The sequence below is a fragment of the Panulirus ornatus genome, chromosome 69, assembly GCF_036320965.1.
Source record: "Panulirus ornatus isolate Po-2019 chromosome 69, ASM3632096v1, whole genome shotgun sequence".
NCBI classification, from domain to species: domain Eukaryota; kingdom Metazoa; phylum Arthropoda; class Malacostraca; order Decapoda; family Palinuridae; genus Panulirus; species Panulirus ornatus.
The window spans coordinates 17,385,704-17,404,882 of NC_092292.1; the positions used below are offsets into that span (position 1 = coordinate 17,385,704).

A 19,179-nucleotide genomic window follows, 5' to 3' on the forward strand; every position below is an offset into this window, starting at 1 on the left:
ACAGAATTTATTGTAGAATGAATTTATGTATTTTTTCCATACTTTGTTGAAAAACATATTTTCAACAAAAAACACCTGTTTCAACCAATTTTATTGCCATATATGGAAATCATATTACCTTTTTATTTAACAAGGTAATGGAAAAGGTCATTATCAAGTTTATATTTTTCTTGGCAGTGACATTTTTATAGAGAAATAATCCTGAAAATGAAATATATATTCAGTAACTTATCCAACATTGGTACCAAAAGAATTCTTCCCTACCAATAAATCTCTTTCACTTCCTTACAATTAAAAATGTCATATTTTCAAATATTAGGTAAGTAAAAGCACATCTGAGACTTTCTTTTTATTTGACTTTCTTTTTTGCTCTATTGTGTTTATAATAAGAATATAAAATGACAGCCCATGCAGGGCATTGTACTAGTTGCAAGAGTAAATAATGTTTACCTGCATCCTCATCATATATGTACACAAACACAGGCTGTAGGGGATCCTGTACATCCATAACCCTATCTCTGGTGGTATTTTGCTCCTTAAAACTCTTATATCAACATGACTAGGAGCTACCATGAGATGGTTATACCACCAAGAACCTGCCTACAGTACGTATGATACTCTACACAATGCTGTTTATCTGCTTCACATGTACATAAAGGCATCTAGTGTATTACAGGACCTGTATTATACCCTGCCCTGCCACTACAGCAGTCAAACATAGCAGTATTCTTTTTTCTTTTCATATTTTTTTTTATTTTTTTAAAATAAGAATTTTCAGCTATAACTGTACATTTAAAAGCAAAATTTGCAATTGGTTAAGGAGGAACAGACCAACAGTCATATATTGGTTCTTGTCTTGACCAAAGAACAAATTCGCCAATGCTTTAAAGACCTTACAGAATGTGCAAGAATCTTTATTTTGGGTCTTGTAATACTGCAGTGTGCCAACACACTTTCACTACAAAGGCTGGGCAACTCTTTGATGACTACTACAGTCTATCTCAGGGATTATCAAAGACCCCATTAGAGTTCACCCAAACAACTTGCAATCTTTCATTCTAAAGTTAACTAACTAGCCAGCTATCATACTGGCTCTTCAACTCATGTCTTCTTGTATTCCTGAATTAAATACAGGCACAGAAATAAACACATACAGCAGCATTGTAACAAGAAATATACACCTCCTGTACACACTTTCATAATATTCTGCTCCTGCAGCTCTTACAGTAATGCAATGAGTCATCTTGTAAAAAAATCTCACTAACATAAAAACAAGCAGATCACAGATGCTGTGGTTGGCAGGTGCCACGGCAACTGCCATTGTCACTACCCATGATATGAGTTAGTATAGGTTGGTGGCACTGGCATGTCTTGTTGAGATGTGAATTTGCCCATGACTGCAGTCACATGATTAATATCAGTAGGTCACAGAATGATTAACAGGAAGCATGAAGTTTAACATTCAGTGGGATATGGTAAATGTAACTCAGTCATGCAAAGTCTGCAAATAAACAAAATAGCTTATATCATCTTGACAAGAATGCAGTAATTGCCAGTTTTATTATATATATATATATATATATATATATATATATATATACACACACACACAAATTGTGTTTGTATGACTGTGTATATGTGAATGTGTGTGTATATTATAATACTCCCCCAGGACCCCTTTTATGGTGTTCCTGCAGCTTCAAGGCTGCACTCAACTTTGAGCAGGGAAATTATGGACCCCTTTGTAACAAAAAGGCTTTTAACAAGACAGTACTCTTTTCTACTGACAATGATACTGCCTTGCTGAAGCAGACTTCTCATTCACTGAGTAACCACAAGCAGGTCGAGTCCAGTAACATCCATGAGTGCATATATACCTCTATAATTTGGAGTATGCCATATTTCAACTAGTTTGAAAGTTTACAAAAATTATTTTAATGTTGCATTACTACTTTACTGTAACATACTTCTGAATTATTTACAATTGCAAGTTTCATGATACATATGAAGGGGCTGGGATTCTGTTAATTACTGTTTTCTGTGCAGTGGAAAAGCACATGGTTTTAGTTTTAAAGAATGTATTTTGTAGTGCTTTACAACTTCCTTGATGTTGAAGCAAGGACCATTTACTTCAGCACATGCCAAACTCATTCAAATCAAGTGTTTTCAGTCCTGAAGAGATGTATCACTCCATATTTCCTAGAAATCTTTCCTTCCCATTGTGAGTATGACACTCATCTAATGAGTGCAAATACATGTATACTGTATACATGTGCAATACTGTAATTTATATCCTGTACTTAATGATCAATGGAAAAGTTTCTTAGGATGATGGCTCCTTATGGCAAGCAATTTTTTCCTGCATTCATATTCTCAACAGAGGCATTTTAACTCTATTACTCATATTTTATCAAGGAGATATACCCTACTGTGCCATTTTATAGAGGTTTGCACACAATATATGAGATGTATTTATGCATGTACACACACAAAACACACATTGCATATATATTATGAAATGCACTTCTTTGTCATTAATAACAAACTATGAACTAAAGCACGAGATCTTGAGAGAGAGAAGACATGTCTCCTAAATTATGATATGGGCTGACAGAATTAGTGTCATTACTGTATGACACTGGGACCAACATGTAACCACCTAAAATGCCCACACACACAAATTAATCGACTAGAACAACTTTTTACATAAGAGATGAAAGTTTTAAAATAATCATATTCATACTTGCACAGGATTATATTTTCAAAACAAAGCACAATAGCTCATGTACTTAAAACATGTAACTGATGAAGTTTCCCTCACAACGATTATTATTACAGAGACCACAGCTTCGGGCTAATGAACACTTTCTTAAGTGACAGAGTTTATTTTACAAATCCATGTACACCTTTCCAATTATACGTAGCCAATTTTTGTGTATATGAAAGCAGACTTGTTTTCTTTTACAATGAAGTAGATTTTGCCCTGGGCTTGGTGTAACAGGACTAGATTAAAGCCACTGAGGTATCACTTCATTTCCATTTTTTAAGGTTCTCTTCAAACCCTGACAGAAAGTCACTGTATCACTGTAAAAGACTGCAATTTCTTGGAAATGACCCCATGAATGTAACGATACAGATATTATATGGAATCATGCAGTTTTCTACATTTGATGCCCCTCATAAATCCTATACAGAACCTGAAAGCCGATTTTGTCCACACTACCCTTCAGTTGCACTGTACCAGAGCCAACAGTGACCATCTGGGTAACACTACAGATCTTGAAATCAGTTAACAGGTTATTAACATATTACAAACTGCAAAATCAAAATGACTTACTGCTTAATTTGAGGTGGGAGCTAAGAACTCCATTAATTAAAATAATAGTAAGTACATATTTTAGTTACTGCTCTCTGACCTAGCTATTGTGGAAAAAAAAATTTGTAGAACCTAAGCCTTGCAAGCGATACAAAATAAACTGAAAAATATATAAATGAAAACACTCGCATGCACACACACACACACGCACACACATACATATATACACATTTGCGGAACAAAAGACTTTGTGGCAATTTAATCTTAAGCTATTTTTTCCTGAGTAATTGTATATATATCTGAAAGACAAAAAACAAAGCAAGAGAACATCAGATTTGTTAATTAATTCATTATGTTAACCAAGATAATATCAGGGTATTTACATGCCTTCTCAATGAGTAAACAAACTTGAGAAAATACATGAAACTATATCAAATACAAATTTACTCCTAGCTCTCTATTGTTACCAGCATTCTATACACATTTCAATTCTTTACTTGACGCTTGTTTGTAAAAGTAGGCTAATTTCAAAATTCAAAAAATATTGACCAATCTACTTCTGTATGTAGTAAAACCATGCTTCTACATTTTAAAGTCCATTCTGCCACATCAAATGCCATTATTCCTATTTCCTCATATGGTATGTACACCCCCTGTAGAAGAGAAATAATTAAATTAACCAAAGATTATATACATACCAAACATGAACTATCAAAAAAGTTGATCAACACAGAACTGCATATAAACATGATTAATAACACTCACTACAGACCTTTATGGCGGCCTTCAGAGATGGTGAAGGTGAGTGCAACATTGGGAGTATGTATTGTTAAATTTACAAGCACATGATCCATAAAACACTCCCCAGCACAAGTACACCAATACTGCTATTATCCATCACCCAGTTATCCACAGTCTTCATTATCCAGATCATCATTTCTGTGTTGGTCCTAGGCATCAAAGTTTGAAAAAAAAAGAAATCCTGCATACCTGATAGGAAATAGCAAACTGTTTTGCATTACACATTACCTACCTTAATAAAAATATATATAACAGTATGTCATAGAAACTGTTTAAACCTACATTAAACTGCTGGAACTTTTTCTTGTCTTGCACTACACTATCATTTCTTATTATGCCTCCCCAACATGACAAATTGTACAACAAATCTTTACATTGTTATATATATATATATATTTACAAAAAATTGTGTCAAGGATAACAAAATATTTGGTTTGACAGGTTTGAATAACTTCAGCACTGGTGTATGATGTTACACTTGGCTACCTTCTTAATATCTTTTATCTAAAAGAATATGGCATCCCAGCCATATTTTCTGTATATTCCTTTGAACTTAATAGATGTTCACAACAAAGGCAGTAAATGTTACTGGCTTTTGTATTATGACAAACTTTATATTTTCCAACAGTAGTGAAAACAAGGCATTCTTCCATTTTATGATATATATATTACTACTACCAATTCACATTGCCATTATAGGAATTAGTTCATACAAGTACAGACTGGTTAACATAATATCTGACCATGGTAACATACAAAGCATACTTAAATGACAGGAAGAATGATTTACCATAAAAATTATTCTCTCTTCCTAATATTGAACATGCTGGGAATAATCCTTTGAAAAATCTTGATTTTTCTATACTCACTCATGGTAAAACTGATCACACAACATATATATGTTTTACCTTTGTGAACAAAATGTTTGTACCAAGAGCTTGTCACGATGATAATCGCTGTATGGAACAAGGCTACAAACATAGAGGTACTGGCTGTTAATAAAAACAAGGATTATGGCTTCAACCAGAGCTTGCTTGAATTGTAATATTCATTTACATGGATCTATATATAAAGCACATAGAACACTGCTAATTACAAAGATCAATATTATTTATATTATTTGCAATACTTTTAATAATCATGGTCATTCAGAAACATTTTCAATTCAGTAATGCACAGACTATAAAAAATCTTTTACATTAAGGTGACATTATTACTAGACACTGAGAGTAAATTGGGAAGCATCGTTTTAACTTCTTGTTAATAATATAATTTTCTAATGCTTACTGGTCATATATTCATACATACCTTCTTTCCTGTTCATTTACCATGGCAACCACAAAGTTTGAGAGAGCTACTTCAGAATTTCATTTTTTTCATATTTTTTCAGAAGAAAACTGATAACTAGTCCATGAGCTGATAATATAACAGACAGTTTTCTATCCAAGAAATAATGTGATGCTTGTAACATTTGTACATGCCTTTTTATATTATCCCTGTAACAAAAGTTATGAAATGCATATATAATATGTATTCAAGCCTTACATTTTTATGTTGTTTATAGCCAAATGCTGCACTTGCTATAAGTGAACAGACTGCAAGCTGAAACTCTTTCTATCACTGAAGTATTTTTCAAAAAATGATGTCAAACAAGTTGTAAAAGAACCATACACACCACTGAAGTACATGATACCTTCCTCCATATACTTTTATCCTTTGTAAATTGGCCAATGCATTCACAATTCAGGATTTTCAGCCAATTTGGGCACAATGTATGCAATATTTATATACATTCTGTGGTCTCTTATGCTTCGTTTGTATTATATGCATGAACGACCCCCTGTTCGTGAAGTAAAAACAATCGTCTCTCTACTGCTTGTTTGTAGCGTGTGAGAAGAGTGCGATCTGAGTCATGTGCTACTTGTTGGGCTAGAGCATGAAGAAGAATTTGTGCAGTCTGGTATCGTCGGAAGCACTCCTCAGGTTTCCCAAAAAGTTCATCTAAAGCAGCACTCTGACACTGTAAAGAAAGAAAATTTTCTCACTAAACCTTTATAAAATCAATGATAAACCTTTAAGGGAAAATCTAAACAAAAAATGTTAATTATCATAAAATGATTTATCACGCTACAAACACATTCAATGGCCTTAGTACTTACGGATGCAAATGAAAGCCAAAGGTATATGACAAAAGCATGAGAAATAAATTCGAGAATCTATGATAAACTGGAGTGAATAAAGCCTTAATTTACTGGGATTTGAGTATGCAAGAGATGATGCAAGCATAGAATTGAGTGAAATGAAGTGTTGTGATATTCTGGGGGTGACATAATGTCAATAGGCTGAACAAGGGCATATGAAACAGTCAAGGGAAACCCATAGAAAGGCTTGTGAGGCTTGGCCGTGAATAGGGGGCTCTGGTTTTAGTGCATCATGCACGAAAACTAAAGACTGGATGTAAGTAAATGAGGTTAGTCTTCGTCTGTCCCTGTCATGACCTTGCAATCTGAAAAGGACAGACAAATATAAAAATACGTACACATACAGTAGAGACGAAGAGTACTTACAATGAGATTTTGCCAGGCAGGGCTAATGTGTAGCACTCACCACAGGAAAATAGTTACAAAGAATGAGTCAATTGAGTTACATGTCAAGTATCAGAAAAGACTATATTTTTGGACTGAAAGCCTGCTACCTGGGCCAAAGGAGTAATAACTGACAGCCATTAAAGTGCCCGGCATCACTGACCCTCGTGATAACCAAGTAGGTAGCATTTGTAATATACCTCGCTAGTCACTAGCTGACTACCACCTACTATAGAGAAAGAGGCATGTAAAGTGTTTGGTCTGCCAAGTGGCCAGGAATAGCCTGAGGTTGCTCTCAGCACCCAACAAGAAACACTTAACACCTGCACAACAAAACAAAAATATTTCACACACAATCTCACTTTATTATGCTTGGCACCTTATTCTTTGCAACATTTGTATACCCATCCAACCCAAAGTATCATAACTAACCATCACACCCCAAGAAGAAACTAAGCTTTCCTGTGCTCTACTTTAAAAGGGTACACTGAAACATCCCTCCCTAACAAAAGTGACTGACTAAACATGCCCACAGTAATGACCAAACAACCACCCCTTCCAATCTTGTCATAAATTCTAATCAACCAGATGTAAACCCATCCAAAATTGAACTCCCCTAGTATGAATGAGTAACACCTAATCTTCATTCTCGATACCTCTCATCTCTGCAACACTACAATCAGATTCAACATAACAGGATCCATTATGCCCAACTTCCTCTTTGAGAACTTTCTATATATCTGATACTGGTTCCCAACTAGAACTCTCCCTCAAGGGGGTGGCTAAAGCAACAGAATTTCCATAACTAGAGGACTCCAGTGCTGCAACTAAAAGAATGAGCTGTGTATGTTAAGTGTTGTTAAGTGTTATGTGTGACAAAGAGAGACTGCATGTTTTTGATCAAAATGCCAATAGTCCACATGTGGGTGAGGCAGAAAGAAAACACCGCTACCTGGGTCAGAGGTGGCCAGCTTGATAACCAATGAAGTACTGGTTCACTACAAACCCGTCATTAAGCCTCCCAATATTCAAGCAGGTAATACTAGTAATATACCTCCCTCGGCACTAACTGTCTACCAACTACTACCACGAAGCTATGAAAGTACCCTCTTATGTCTCTCCTACCAATTATGACAACCTTTTCAAAGGACATATTTTTTACTTCTAAAACTCTTTAGATTTCATCTCATTTCTCCCTCTTTAATCCTGTTCATATTCAAAGTAAAGCCTAACATCACAGTGGACTTTAGTCCAGGACTGGAGCATCCAACATGAAACAACTCCAATAATAATTTCAACCCACTCATGGATACCAACATTTACTTTCACACAAGCAATACTTTGGGTAGAAAAGATCCTAACATTTGGAAGTCTGCCATGCAAGCCAGTGTCAGCACTTCCCACAGACCTTTCCACTTTCATTATAAGCATTATTTAAATAAATCATGCTATGAACACTCATTTTTTTCTCAGAACCCTCTCCATTGCCTGTCTGCATGGATTTATGATGAGATCCAGAAAAGCAACCATTACAAGGATCACACCAACAAATTCCATATTCTATTCACATCAACAGCATAACTGTGAATTAGTTTTAATCAACACATTCCATATTCTACTCACCATCTCGATAGCATAATTGTAAATTAGCTTGTCTGCAGTTATAGTGGATGTTCTGGGATCTACTGCTGTAACTGCCCCAGAACTATTCAGTTCTTTGCACACACTCAATGCTTGCCGAAAACGCTCATTTAGCACACCTACAACTGTAAAATAAAAATGTATTGCAAATTCGTTTCCACCTCAGCTTGCCTTTGGCACATAAAAATATTCCCTTATCACTAGATAAACAAAATGAATATTAGGTAGGTATGTGCAGTGCTATGTTAGTCTGGAGAAGCATTCTATAAGGTAATTGTACTTTTTACTATTTTGTTGTTCTAATGATTAATCTACACTTCCAACTGAAGGAAGCGAGTTCTGTTTATAATATTAAAAATAGGGCAATCACAATGTGTAAATGTTAACCTAAAAAAAAAATGTATATGAAAGAGCAGTACTAAACACAGAAAGTAGAAGACTTTGCTTAACAATATGGAAAACATATAAAGAGTAAAGGACTTTCTTTACAATTTAGAAAATGGAGAAACAAAGCTGTGAGGCCACTTGCATCTTTTGTGGATAATATTTACAAAGCTGGGGTACACAGTACCAACTCTCTACAAGCTAGCAAAAGAGCACAGACGCCCAACTCTGTAGTAGACTTTCTTCCCTACTACCATATAAATCATTGTAAGTGGGGAAAATGAAAAAGCACAAGGCACTTTTATTGGTGTGCAAGTCCTTTTTTTCACTCTACAAACTGGACATAGGTTGACCTCAAATATGCATCATGATTTTCAGATTAAATGTCTGATCCACCCTAATTAGGAACAAGGTAATGACTGGTAGACAGTTATTTCAAAGAACTAGAAAGATGTTCCATGAAACATTTGTGTTGCCTTTAGTGTTACAATTACTTGGAGTAAAATAATAAAAGGTGAATATGTTGTTTGGAAAGTATCATAAACATTTGAAGAAAACTTCAGAGCCAGAGGGGGAAATTTCTTCAAATTACAAGCCAAGATTAACTTCATTGTTAGGGACACAGAAATCAAACTGAATTAAGTTTCATACCATTCAGTTCTTTCGATGATCATAAATGAATGTATAATGTCAAGCCAATTAATCTTCAGATGTTGGGAAACAACTGCATGGTTTCACAAGGTCAAGATGAAAATTAAAAGTGTAACTCCTTATAAAAACAACAGATGAAGATTTCTCCCATGCTGAGCCAGTGACAAAATAGAAAAAAGTAGTTTATAACTCAGAAATGGGTGTGAATATGTATGACAGACTTAGATGGGATTAATATAAATTTTAAACTATGACCTAAATATTTACATAGTAAGGTGTAATAATATAAGTGTACCATTCTTTACAGCATTCGATGGCTGCAGTCTGCTTGTTGACTTTTCACGCTTAGCAAATCTGAGTGCCGAGGACAGCAGTTGTAAAGCTCTAAAATACAGTACTATCTGCTCTGCTCTTCGCTGCCACTCAGGAGGGGGGGATGCTACTGTAGATCCATCAGAGTCACGTGGTGAACCTGAAAAATTCAAGCTGTAGTGGTCTACAAGTGAAAATCATTTATGCAAAGTTTTAATTCCTTTGAAGCTTTATACAGCTTTCTATATCAACAGTATAATCTGCACATATTTTTTGGATTACCAACTTCAGTAAAATATACATCACTGCATTTCCAATATGTTATAAACTTTAAAAAAAAAAAAAAAAAAAAAAATCTTAACCTACCTCCAGAGACTGATTCCCTCATTGCTGCAGTTTGTCTTAAGGCTGTAATTGGTGCAGCTCGTGAACGGGCCAGTTCTAGAATGCAGTCTACCAATGCAAGCACAAAGTTGAGTTTGGCTAAAGTTTCGTTGTGCTCACGCTGATGAAAAAAGGGGAGAGAATCATCAGCTGGATATGGGATAAATTTTTACAATAACTACATAAATGGCATGACAACCATAAGTCTTAAAAAAAATAAGGACATGAAAGCTGAAAATCAAGCATGCAACATTAATGGTTCCATAAAAACCATATGAAACTCATTAGCGGTGACCTACAATCTTCCTTATCTTATTCATATCTAATTGCCTTTCCTTCCTAAATGAGGTAGGACAGGAAGAAGTGAACAATGGCATGATTACCACACATTATCTTGCATATTTTGTCTTCAACCAGTACATTATCTCATCATTTAGCATTATGGTATTTGGATCCTCTCTTTTGCACCCGATTCCTTACATCATTACAAACAATCCTCCATACTTACCACATATACTTCATCACTCTTCCTTCTCCTTTTCATCATGTTCATCGTGTTGTTATTCATACTTCTTATGTCTGTTCTTTCCATAAACCCATATCATATCAGCATTCCATTTTTCACTTTTTAATATTCTTTGTAAACTCCATAAAGTATTTTAATGGGTATAGAAAAATTTATATCCTCAATCATTACTCTATCTACTCTTCAGATTGGACACACTATTCCATTACTGAAATCAATTGTACATCATGGTAAGCTATATGATACTTTCTAAGAAACTGTAACACGCATGATGTTTATAGTGTTCCTAGAGCTAAAAGCAGCATTCCAAACCTTTATCATTCTCTTAAATGTTTCAGCATACATTTCTTTAACATTCAGAAATACTCCCTGAATAACTGAAATTCTGCAATCTTTCAGACTTTGCACCAAGGTAACACTCTCTCATGCTGGCATTCATATTCTACATCCCCATCTTCAGTATATTATTTCTAGTCCTCTCAGGAAATACTTGGGTAATATTCTTTTCACTCCATCTCCAGATAACAAAATCCTGAAATAATTTATTAAAGTTAATCAACCATGAACTTTCATCCACTACACCTCTGGACCTTAAACGCATAAAAGAGCTTTCCCTGCTCTCAACATTTTTCAGTAAATCTCCAACTAATGCCTTATGGTTTTGAAAAAGTATATAATACACTTACTTTCTACCCAATGTACCACACCTGCTAAACATTTTAACATCTTAAATATAACCCTTATTCACAATAACTTTTGGAACAAACTTTTTCCTTCATTTCGTCAGCTACCTCATTTCCCCCTTTATTTCATCCTACATCTTCCAATTCACCTCATTTAGTTTTACCAATATTTCCCCCCTTCAGTGATGCTATTTGATAAACCTTGTTTGTACAAGACTGCCTTAATTACTTCATCACTTCTCAGTCTTTACTTTTACGATCAGCAAAAATCCTCATAATGATACAAATTTTTCCACCTAATTCACTTCACGTTCCACATTCAGAGTTACACAACCCTGCATATAACACCCTGATATATTTTTTCCTCCACACCTCTGAACACCTCACTACAGCATTTTTCTAATGTGATCTGAAAATTCGTAACCAACTTTTCTCTTTGGTGGCCATTAACTAATTCTACACCCTATACCTGTTTCATACATCTTAATCTGCATGGCCCTTTATTCCTAACATTACAATTAAAACGTTCCCATTTCAAAATTATTACCTCCATTAACGTTTCTTGATGAAGAGGAGGTGCATAGAAAGCTACGGTATCTTGTCCATCACCCTGGCCTATGGGAGTGCCATGCACAAGGAACCCTGGTGCAGACTGACCATACTGTACAAGCTGTCTCCTTGGGTTGGGCGGACTGGTGGCACGAGCCTGCCATTCTAAAAGATGAGACTCTGTTCGTGATCGTTGCAGTCCACTACTGTCAACACTCATATCTTGTGCACCACCTGTGGTGAAACAATTGTATTTAGTAGGGAGATATCAACCTTTCTTATGATATTTCAAGAAACATCTTTCATTTTAAAAAAATCAGCATTACCCACAATGCAATGGAAGGGACAAAATGCAAAGAAATAACACAAATACTAAAAGTATAATGAGATTTTTGAGATTTAACACTTGTACACTCAGAACAAAACACAAAACAAAGGGAGGTACAAGAAATTCTACAGTGGCAAACTCTTACTGACCCGGAAATAGGTCACGTGAGACAGAGGTCATCTCAGGTAGTGTAATAGCACGATGAGGGGCTGTGTGGGGCAGGTTGGTAGTGTTGCCACAGATGTCACCAGCAGGATTATCTTGACCAAGCCCTAATTTTGTGGGAGAGCCCAAAATTGGGGGCAGCACAGGAGGGACTGAGAATAGCTGGGGAGGCATGTAGGGGGGTGTGCGGCGACCAGACTGACGCAAGGGTGAGTTGGTGGGGGTAAGGCGACCTCCAGGAATCACCTGGGTGTTACCTGGAGCACAACAAAGCCCTTATTACAATGCAGTCTTACTACTTACTACTTTTAAACATCAGCTAATCAATTTCAACAAAACAAATTTACAAGCACACTATACAACACCTGGAAGCAAATCTGTATATGAAAGCTACATAATATAATAATATAAATACACTTCATATTTTAACAATTCATAAGCAAAGTGCATAACTGAATTTCAAAAGAAAAATCACCCCCAAATACAAAATTAATTAGTTTTTAGATTTTATGTACAATACAATCAAAATAGTTATCTTACTCCCCTATCCCCAAAGGTTAAGGATAAAGGAAACTTATGATTTGAAATGAAGAACTGTGTGTTACTGGCTGTTAAGAGTAACAGAATGAAGGAAAAGTCTGTGTCTGTGGACTGAGTTCAAGCAATCCACACACATATGAGGCAGAAAAAAAACAAGATAGTATCCTGGGCCAGTGCAGTGATGGCTCACTGTAAGCTGTCATTACCCCTCTTGACACCCAGGTGATGGTACCTTCTTGGTCAATTCCTGCCTGTTGCAAGAGATGACTAACAGACAAAACCAGAGGGCTGGAAACCCTTCCAATACTGTACTGTCACTTTCCAACAGAAGCAGCAGAAGAAAGAGCTCATGAGGATTGCTTCTTGAAGGCTCAGACAGGGGTCTCTGAATGTGTGTGTACATAACCAGTTTTAGAATTAAGGAGAGGTAAGTGCTATATTCAAGGAGAGGAACCTGGGTGTTCTTGCTCTATATGAAACTAAGTTTAAGGAGGACGAAAAAGAATAGTTTGGGAATGTTTGAGGGGTAGAGTCTGGAGCTGGTGTAAAGATGAGAGCTCAGGAGGGAAGGCACTTCTGATGAAGGAGCTGCTGTGGGAATGTGTTAATGATTATAGGGAAGGAAATGCAAGAATGATGTGGGCAATAATAAATGTGGACTATGAGAGACGGGTGATGGTCAGTGTTAATACATGTGGTAGAGAGGAGTACAGGAATGAGAAATCCTTTAAGATTGCTTCACCAAAGATGATGCAAAGGACCAAATCTTCATGATGGGGGATTTGAATGCAGGAGTGGGTGAAGTAGTAGATGGCAGTATAATTGAGAAATCATGGGGTACCCAGAGTAAGCGAGAATGGGGATTAGCTTGTCAGGCTGTGCACTGAAAAAAGGATGGTGATTCGTAATATGAACTGGATCAATGTGGTTTGCCTTATAGGGGGTTGTGTGGTGTTAATGGGGTGAACGAAGGCACATGAAGCAGTCAAGGTAAACCACTGAATAATCTGTGAGGCTTGGCTATGGATAGCAGAGTCCAGTTTCTGAGTATTACATGTGACACCTGGAGAGATATGTGGATATGATGCTGTTGCTGATACTACCATGCTGAGGCAGGAGAAGCAAATAAAGAAAACTACCCTATTATCTCCCACGTGTCAGAATGCACTTAAGTGGGGCTAGAAACCCTTCACTCCTGTAATAACTTTCGAAAAAAAGAAATAAATGAAAAAGCCTAGCAGGAATTTTTCCTTGATGGCTGTCATCTGTTCATGGCACTAACTTCTTAAGATAGGTAAATACAATCAGGTTGAAAAGAAAATGAAATGCTCTGTTTTCCTCATACTCTTTACAATCACACACTGCACTCTAGTAAAAAAATAATACAAACTAACATTTAAACAGGAGGGAAATTCAGCATTACTGGGAAATCCTAAAGTTATTATATAATGTCTTTATATGCATTGCTCATGTAACAAAACAGCTATCAGCTGATGTATACCTAATCCACAGGGGAAATAACTGATTCTTACACTGTTTGAGACAATCAAGAATCATAAACAAATAACTGACAGGAAAAGCAGCTCAGGTATAGGTAAAACTGACACATCCTTGTAGAAGAGTATAGTACATTAAGGTTTTGAAATGTAATACTGTGTGACAAAAGAAAAGGCTGCTGGATTGGAGCTTCCTCCAATGGAATTACCTTAACTAAAGATTAATTTTATGTCACAATAGTAATATACATTTTCTATCTCTAAGTGAGGACACCACAAACTTATGTTAAATCAAATTTTTAAGGTATTAAGGCTTCTAACACAAACACACACACAACTATCACAGATTTAAAGTATTACATGATACTGGATCACATAACATCACAGCCTACCTGTGACAGCAACTGTAGTAGGTGGTGTTGTTGAATAAGAACTACCGGATGTTGACCTACGACGCCCTCCCATGGGTGGATCACCAATGGTGAACTGAACCTACAAAGATTGTAAAACTGAAGCAAAATCCAGGAACATTGCATTTACAAAACAAAATATATGACCACTATGCAAATCTCTCTGAAACACTATGTTCTACACAGTAAAGCAAAGTTCCTTCGATAATAAATGTTCTAGAATTCAACAAAAAGTCTCCACACAAATACAATCTAAATGGTATAGCACAGAAAGATACATGTATAAACTTACAGCTGGAGGTGACAATGATGCAACATCAGGGGCCCTGTGATCAGATACCCTGCGCATGTTGATAGGTTGTGAACGTGGTGGAGGTGATGGGCGATTGGTTGACACTCCCTGATGTCTGGGAGACTCTGGTTGGAGTGTGGTGGAGATCTGATCAGAGGAACCAGAAGAAGTCATCTGCTGGAACGTCGCTCGCTGGGAAGGGACAGGGACTGGCTCCCCAGATCGACAAGATTCACTACTGCTACTTGAATGAGTACTGCCACTACTACCGCCTGTTAAACCATAAATATAATGTATTGTTTAAAAATTACAAACTTGAAAGGGATTTAGAATGAAAAAAGATCAGAATTACCTATCAAACAATATTGTGATACCTCCCAAACCTAAAGTCATTGGTGTGCAAGAGCATCAGGTTTGGGAATCATTCAGGATTTGGAGATGTTTGTTTGAGTATCTTTTCTGAGCATTTATAACTGACTTACAAAAATCTAAATTATGATAATAAATACACTATCATACAATTCTAACTCCACAAAGAGAAAAATAGTAACAAATGTAATAAAATCTTACAGTTCTAACCATTCATAAAGAGAAAAACTAAAAACTGAGTTTTAACAGTCCAACTAAGGAAAGGAATCATACCTTGGACTGGGAGATGAGAGGGCCTGGGTGATGTGGGAACCTGAGGTGTTAGAGGACCATACTGAGGAGGATTCTTCTGATATGCCATCCCTCCTCCTGGTTTCGTTAAAATCCGACCACTCCACCTAGAAACAATAAACAAAATAAAGCACATGTAAGATAACACAATACTGGAGTTGTGCAGTTCAATATAAAGGTTTCCACACATGAAGAGAGGTAGAGAGAATCAGACAGAGTGGGAGATATCTCTTCTAGAAAAAGAATGCTTCAAAATGTACATTTTACCATTTAATTTCGACAGATTTTGAAAATAATTTCTATTCATACGGAGATATAACCATATGGCCTGAGATGAGATAAGGAAACTGCTGTGGACTTCATATGGGCAAAAATATTACATCTTCAAAAGGAAGGCTCCAACACTTTAAAGTTGATGAAATTAAGCTAGTCATTATTTATGACGTTTTTGAGGATTTTCTTCATAAAATATTTTGGTGTTAGTTTCACTGTCAAATCAAATTAGCTGGCGAAGTGAAAAAGGAATAAGCATTTACATTCACCTGGAGGCCCATATATCATCAGTACATTAGACATGTGTTGAACGTATATGCGAGTGACACAAGGCAATGTAGATGTTTGATATGGCCCATGCAATAAAGGAAGATATACAAATATCAAATCAAACTGATGTAGCTAATGCTTGGTGAGAAGCAATAATTCTAAAGAAATTTTTTTTTCACACTTTCATTGTATTTGTTTGAATGGTATTAGAATAAATCTTCATGATACACTTCTGATATAATCTTGCATAAGCAGGGTGTGCTGAGATGGTCGGAACATATGAAGAAGTAGAGGGAAGAGAAACTAACTTAGAGGATATATCTAAAAGAACTGGAGGAACTTTGGAAGATAACCACTTGCTCCTGGAAATAATCAAATGATTCCAAAGAATGCATCTGAGGCCATCTGTGCCATGCTAATTATCTAAGCACCTACCTGTATTTTAAAAAATACTATGAAAAGTATTTGGTTATATATTAATACATAAATTCTATCATAGATAGCTCTTAATACTTTACGAATCTCATTTATGAAAGTTTGTATCTAGTACAGACTAAAATGTTTGCTGAAGGGGATATTTCTATTTTCCTGTCTTCATGAAAAGGAAAATCTTGCATTTGCAATGTAAAAAAAAAAAGTTAAAAAAAAATATCTAGAAATACGGCCAATTACTTTGAGGTTAACCACAACTTCCTTGGTTATTATTCCAGTTTTCCCTTAAATGTGTAACCCTAGACTTAGAAAAACAGAAAACTGCATTGCACTTCACACTAGAATGAAAAAATATAGCAAGATATAACACTTGGGAAAAGCAAAAGTGTTCATATGGATATATGGTACAACTACAATGTGGTGAAAAGGAGCCAAGGAAGGCTGAAGGCATGGAAGATGGCAGAAGGTATTTGTAGCAAACATATAACGGTTAAATGTTAGACAAACAAATGCGAAGCATTAATTATAAAGCAAGAAATATTAATGAAATATATCACAATTTACCCTTGAGGAACTTTTGATGATTCTGGCTCATTTGGAAGTTGGGCTGGTACCATAACGAAGTCTTCGGCTTCTTCTTGTACCTGGGTATTATTTGTTCTGGGTACTGGGGTGGGTCTTGAGATGGTGGTAGTACCTACTGGGGATGCTGATGGCAGGTCACTGCCACTGCGCTGATCAACACTCATGCGAAGTTCTTCCGGTGATGGTGGAAGATTACCTATGGGGAAATGTAACTAAATTACAACACCGAAGAACTGATTCATTCTGATAAGCACAGCTAAAAACCAAAATATTACATTAAGGTATTTCCAAATTAACTGCCACCGTCTCAAAACAATGAGATTTTCTTCAGTCAAAATTTTCTCTCATGTACATGTTACTATTCACAGTCAACTGTTCAGTAATGGTATAAGAATGTTAGTAAATAAAGGGCAATATAATTTTCAAACGACCCACTCAGTACCTTTGAGGTCCTTCAATGCTGAAACATACCTTCTCTACAGAGAACTACTGAAATGCTTGGAAAGTTGATAAACTTGCTAACTTACCAACAGGGGGACTTGGAGCAGGTTGCGTGTGATGGGTATATGCTCCCCCTCGACTGACAGGCTTCGGTGTAGCTGCAGGTGTAGGAGAGGATGTGGGCATAGGCACCATTGATGAGCCACTATTTGAGACTGGTTTTTGAGCAGATGAGTCTCCCATACGAGTAAATGGGTGATTGAAGAACGTTTCAAAGTCCATTCGATCTTTTGCATTTCTCTTCAAAAGTCCTGTTAGGAGATCTACTAATTCTGGTGATGTTCCAGAGGGTATTCTGAGAAAGAAAATTTCAAGCACTTAATAATCTAGCATTTAAAATTCACTAAGGAATCAATCACTTCTCATATAACAATATCTGAGCTATAGGTGTTAAAACACACAATCTATATAGAATTCATACTTCTACAATAATCTAAATAAGGATAACGCAATAAAAGTTACTATGGATGTATAACAAGTATCTTAAAAGAACCTTTAATTGCTTACCTTGGAGCCAAATTAGCATTTTTTTCATAAAACTGTTTGAGTGCCTGAGGAGTTTGCGCCTGGAATGGGGCCTTGCCAGCAAGGCACTGAAACACAATGGTACCTAGTGACCACAGATCAGCCTTAGCATCGTACTGTATAGACATGATGACCTCTGGTGCCATATACATTGGAGATCCGCACAACGTTGCTGCCATTACTCCATCTTGGAGAAATCTTGCAAAACCAAAATCAGCTGGAAATAAATGATATGATGAAAAAAGGTTTATAATTTCTTTACTGTACTTAAGAATCTTGTTATATTTAGCCAAAAACCTAGCGCTAGTTGAGAAGCTGTTTAGGATACTGTATTGTAAAAGTGAGACCTTTTATACACCCCTGGGTTGCTAAGGTCATTTTTCATACACGACCATTCTTTAATAGTTTGAAGATATAATGACGTACATATACAATAAAAGCATTTTCAATTAAAACAACAATAACACTATAATCAATGAACAAACTTCACATTATGATAATTATAAAAGGACAACTCCAACTAAAGAAAAATAAAGTTCGCAAGAGTCTACCTTTTGATCAATGAAGCAGGCCGTAAGGTTCAATACAGACCAAGGCCAATTCTTAAACATTCAAGGACTGAATTCAAACTTAAACAAAACATCAAACGTAACTTTAAAAGTCAGTTTACAGAAAGATGATTTTTCTTCTCAAAGGTCAAAATTACGAAACCATACACACCTACAGATTCTATTTACAAAAACAGTTGCTTCTTAAAATCTTTAAAGAATTCTAATCATTATGGGTGAAAGCCACAACCTTAACACTGGGGACGTGCCATCAATATCAAGAAAAATTTTTTTTTTATCAATACCAACTTCCTAAATGCGT

The 19,179-nt window shown here is 36.0% G+C and overlaps 1 protein-coding gene across 4 annotated transcripts in view; it reads right to left on the reverse strand.

The window, feature by feature from the left end:
* Positions 1-3,649: 3,649 nt before the first annotated feature.
* Atg1 (serine/threonine-protein kinase unc-51-like protein Atg1) overlaps positions 3,650-19,179 on the reverse strand; it is a 178,274-nt gene continuing 162,744 nt past the window's right edge. For 2 of the 4 annotated variants that reach the window (XM_071660123.1, XM_071660124.1), the window contains 12 exons: positions 18,292-18,526; positions 17,811-18,079; positions 17,263-17,479; positions 15,706-15,830; positions 15,064-15,335; positions 14,754-14,853; positions 12,310-12,582; positions 11,831-12,066; positions 10,057-10,195; positions 9,674-9,850; positions 8,326-8,468; positions 5,784-6,137 (listed from right to left, as the gene is read on the reverse strand). In XM_071660123.1, coding sequence (XP_071516224.1) covers positions 5,922-6,137; positions 8,326-8,468; positions 9,674-9,850; positions 10,057-10,195; positions 11,831-12,066; positions 12,310-12,582; positions 14,754-14,853; positions 15,064-15,335; positions 15,706-15,830; positions 17,263-17,479; positions 17,811-18,079; positions 18,292-18,526 — 2,402 coding nt within the window. In that variant the 3' untranslated portion in view covers positions 5,784-5,921. Of the gene's footprint in view, positions 6,138-8,325; positions 8,469-9,673; positions 9,851-10,056; positions 10,196-11,830; positions 12,067-12,309; positions 12,583-14,753; positions 14,854-15,063; positions 15,336-15,705; positions 15,831-17,262; positions 17,480-17,810; positions 18,080-18,291; positions 18,527-19,179 lie in introns of all 4 variants that reach the window. The other 2 variants (XM_071660121.1, XM_071660122.1) reach the window with 2 other exon arrangements.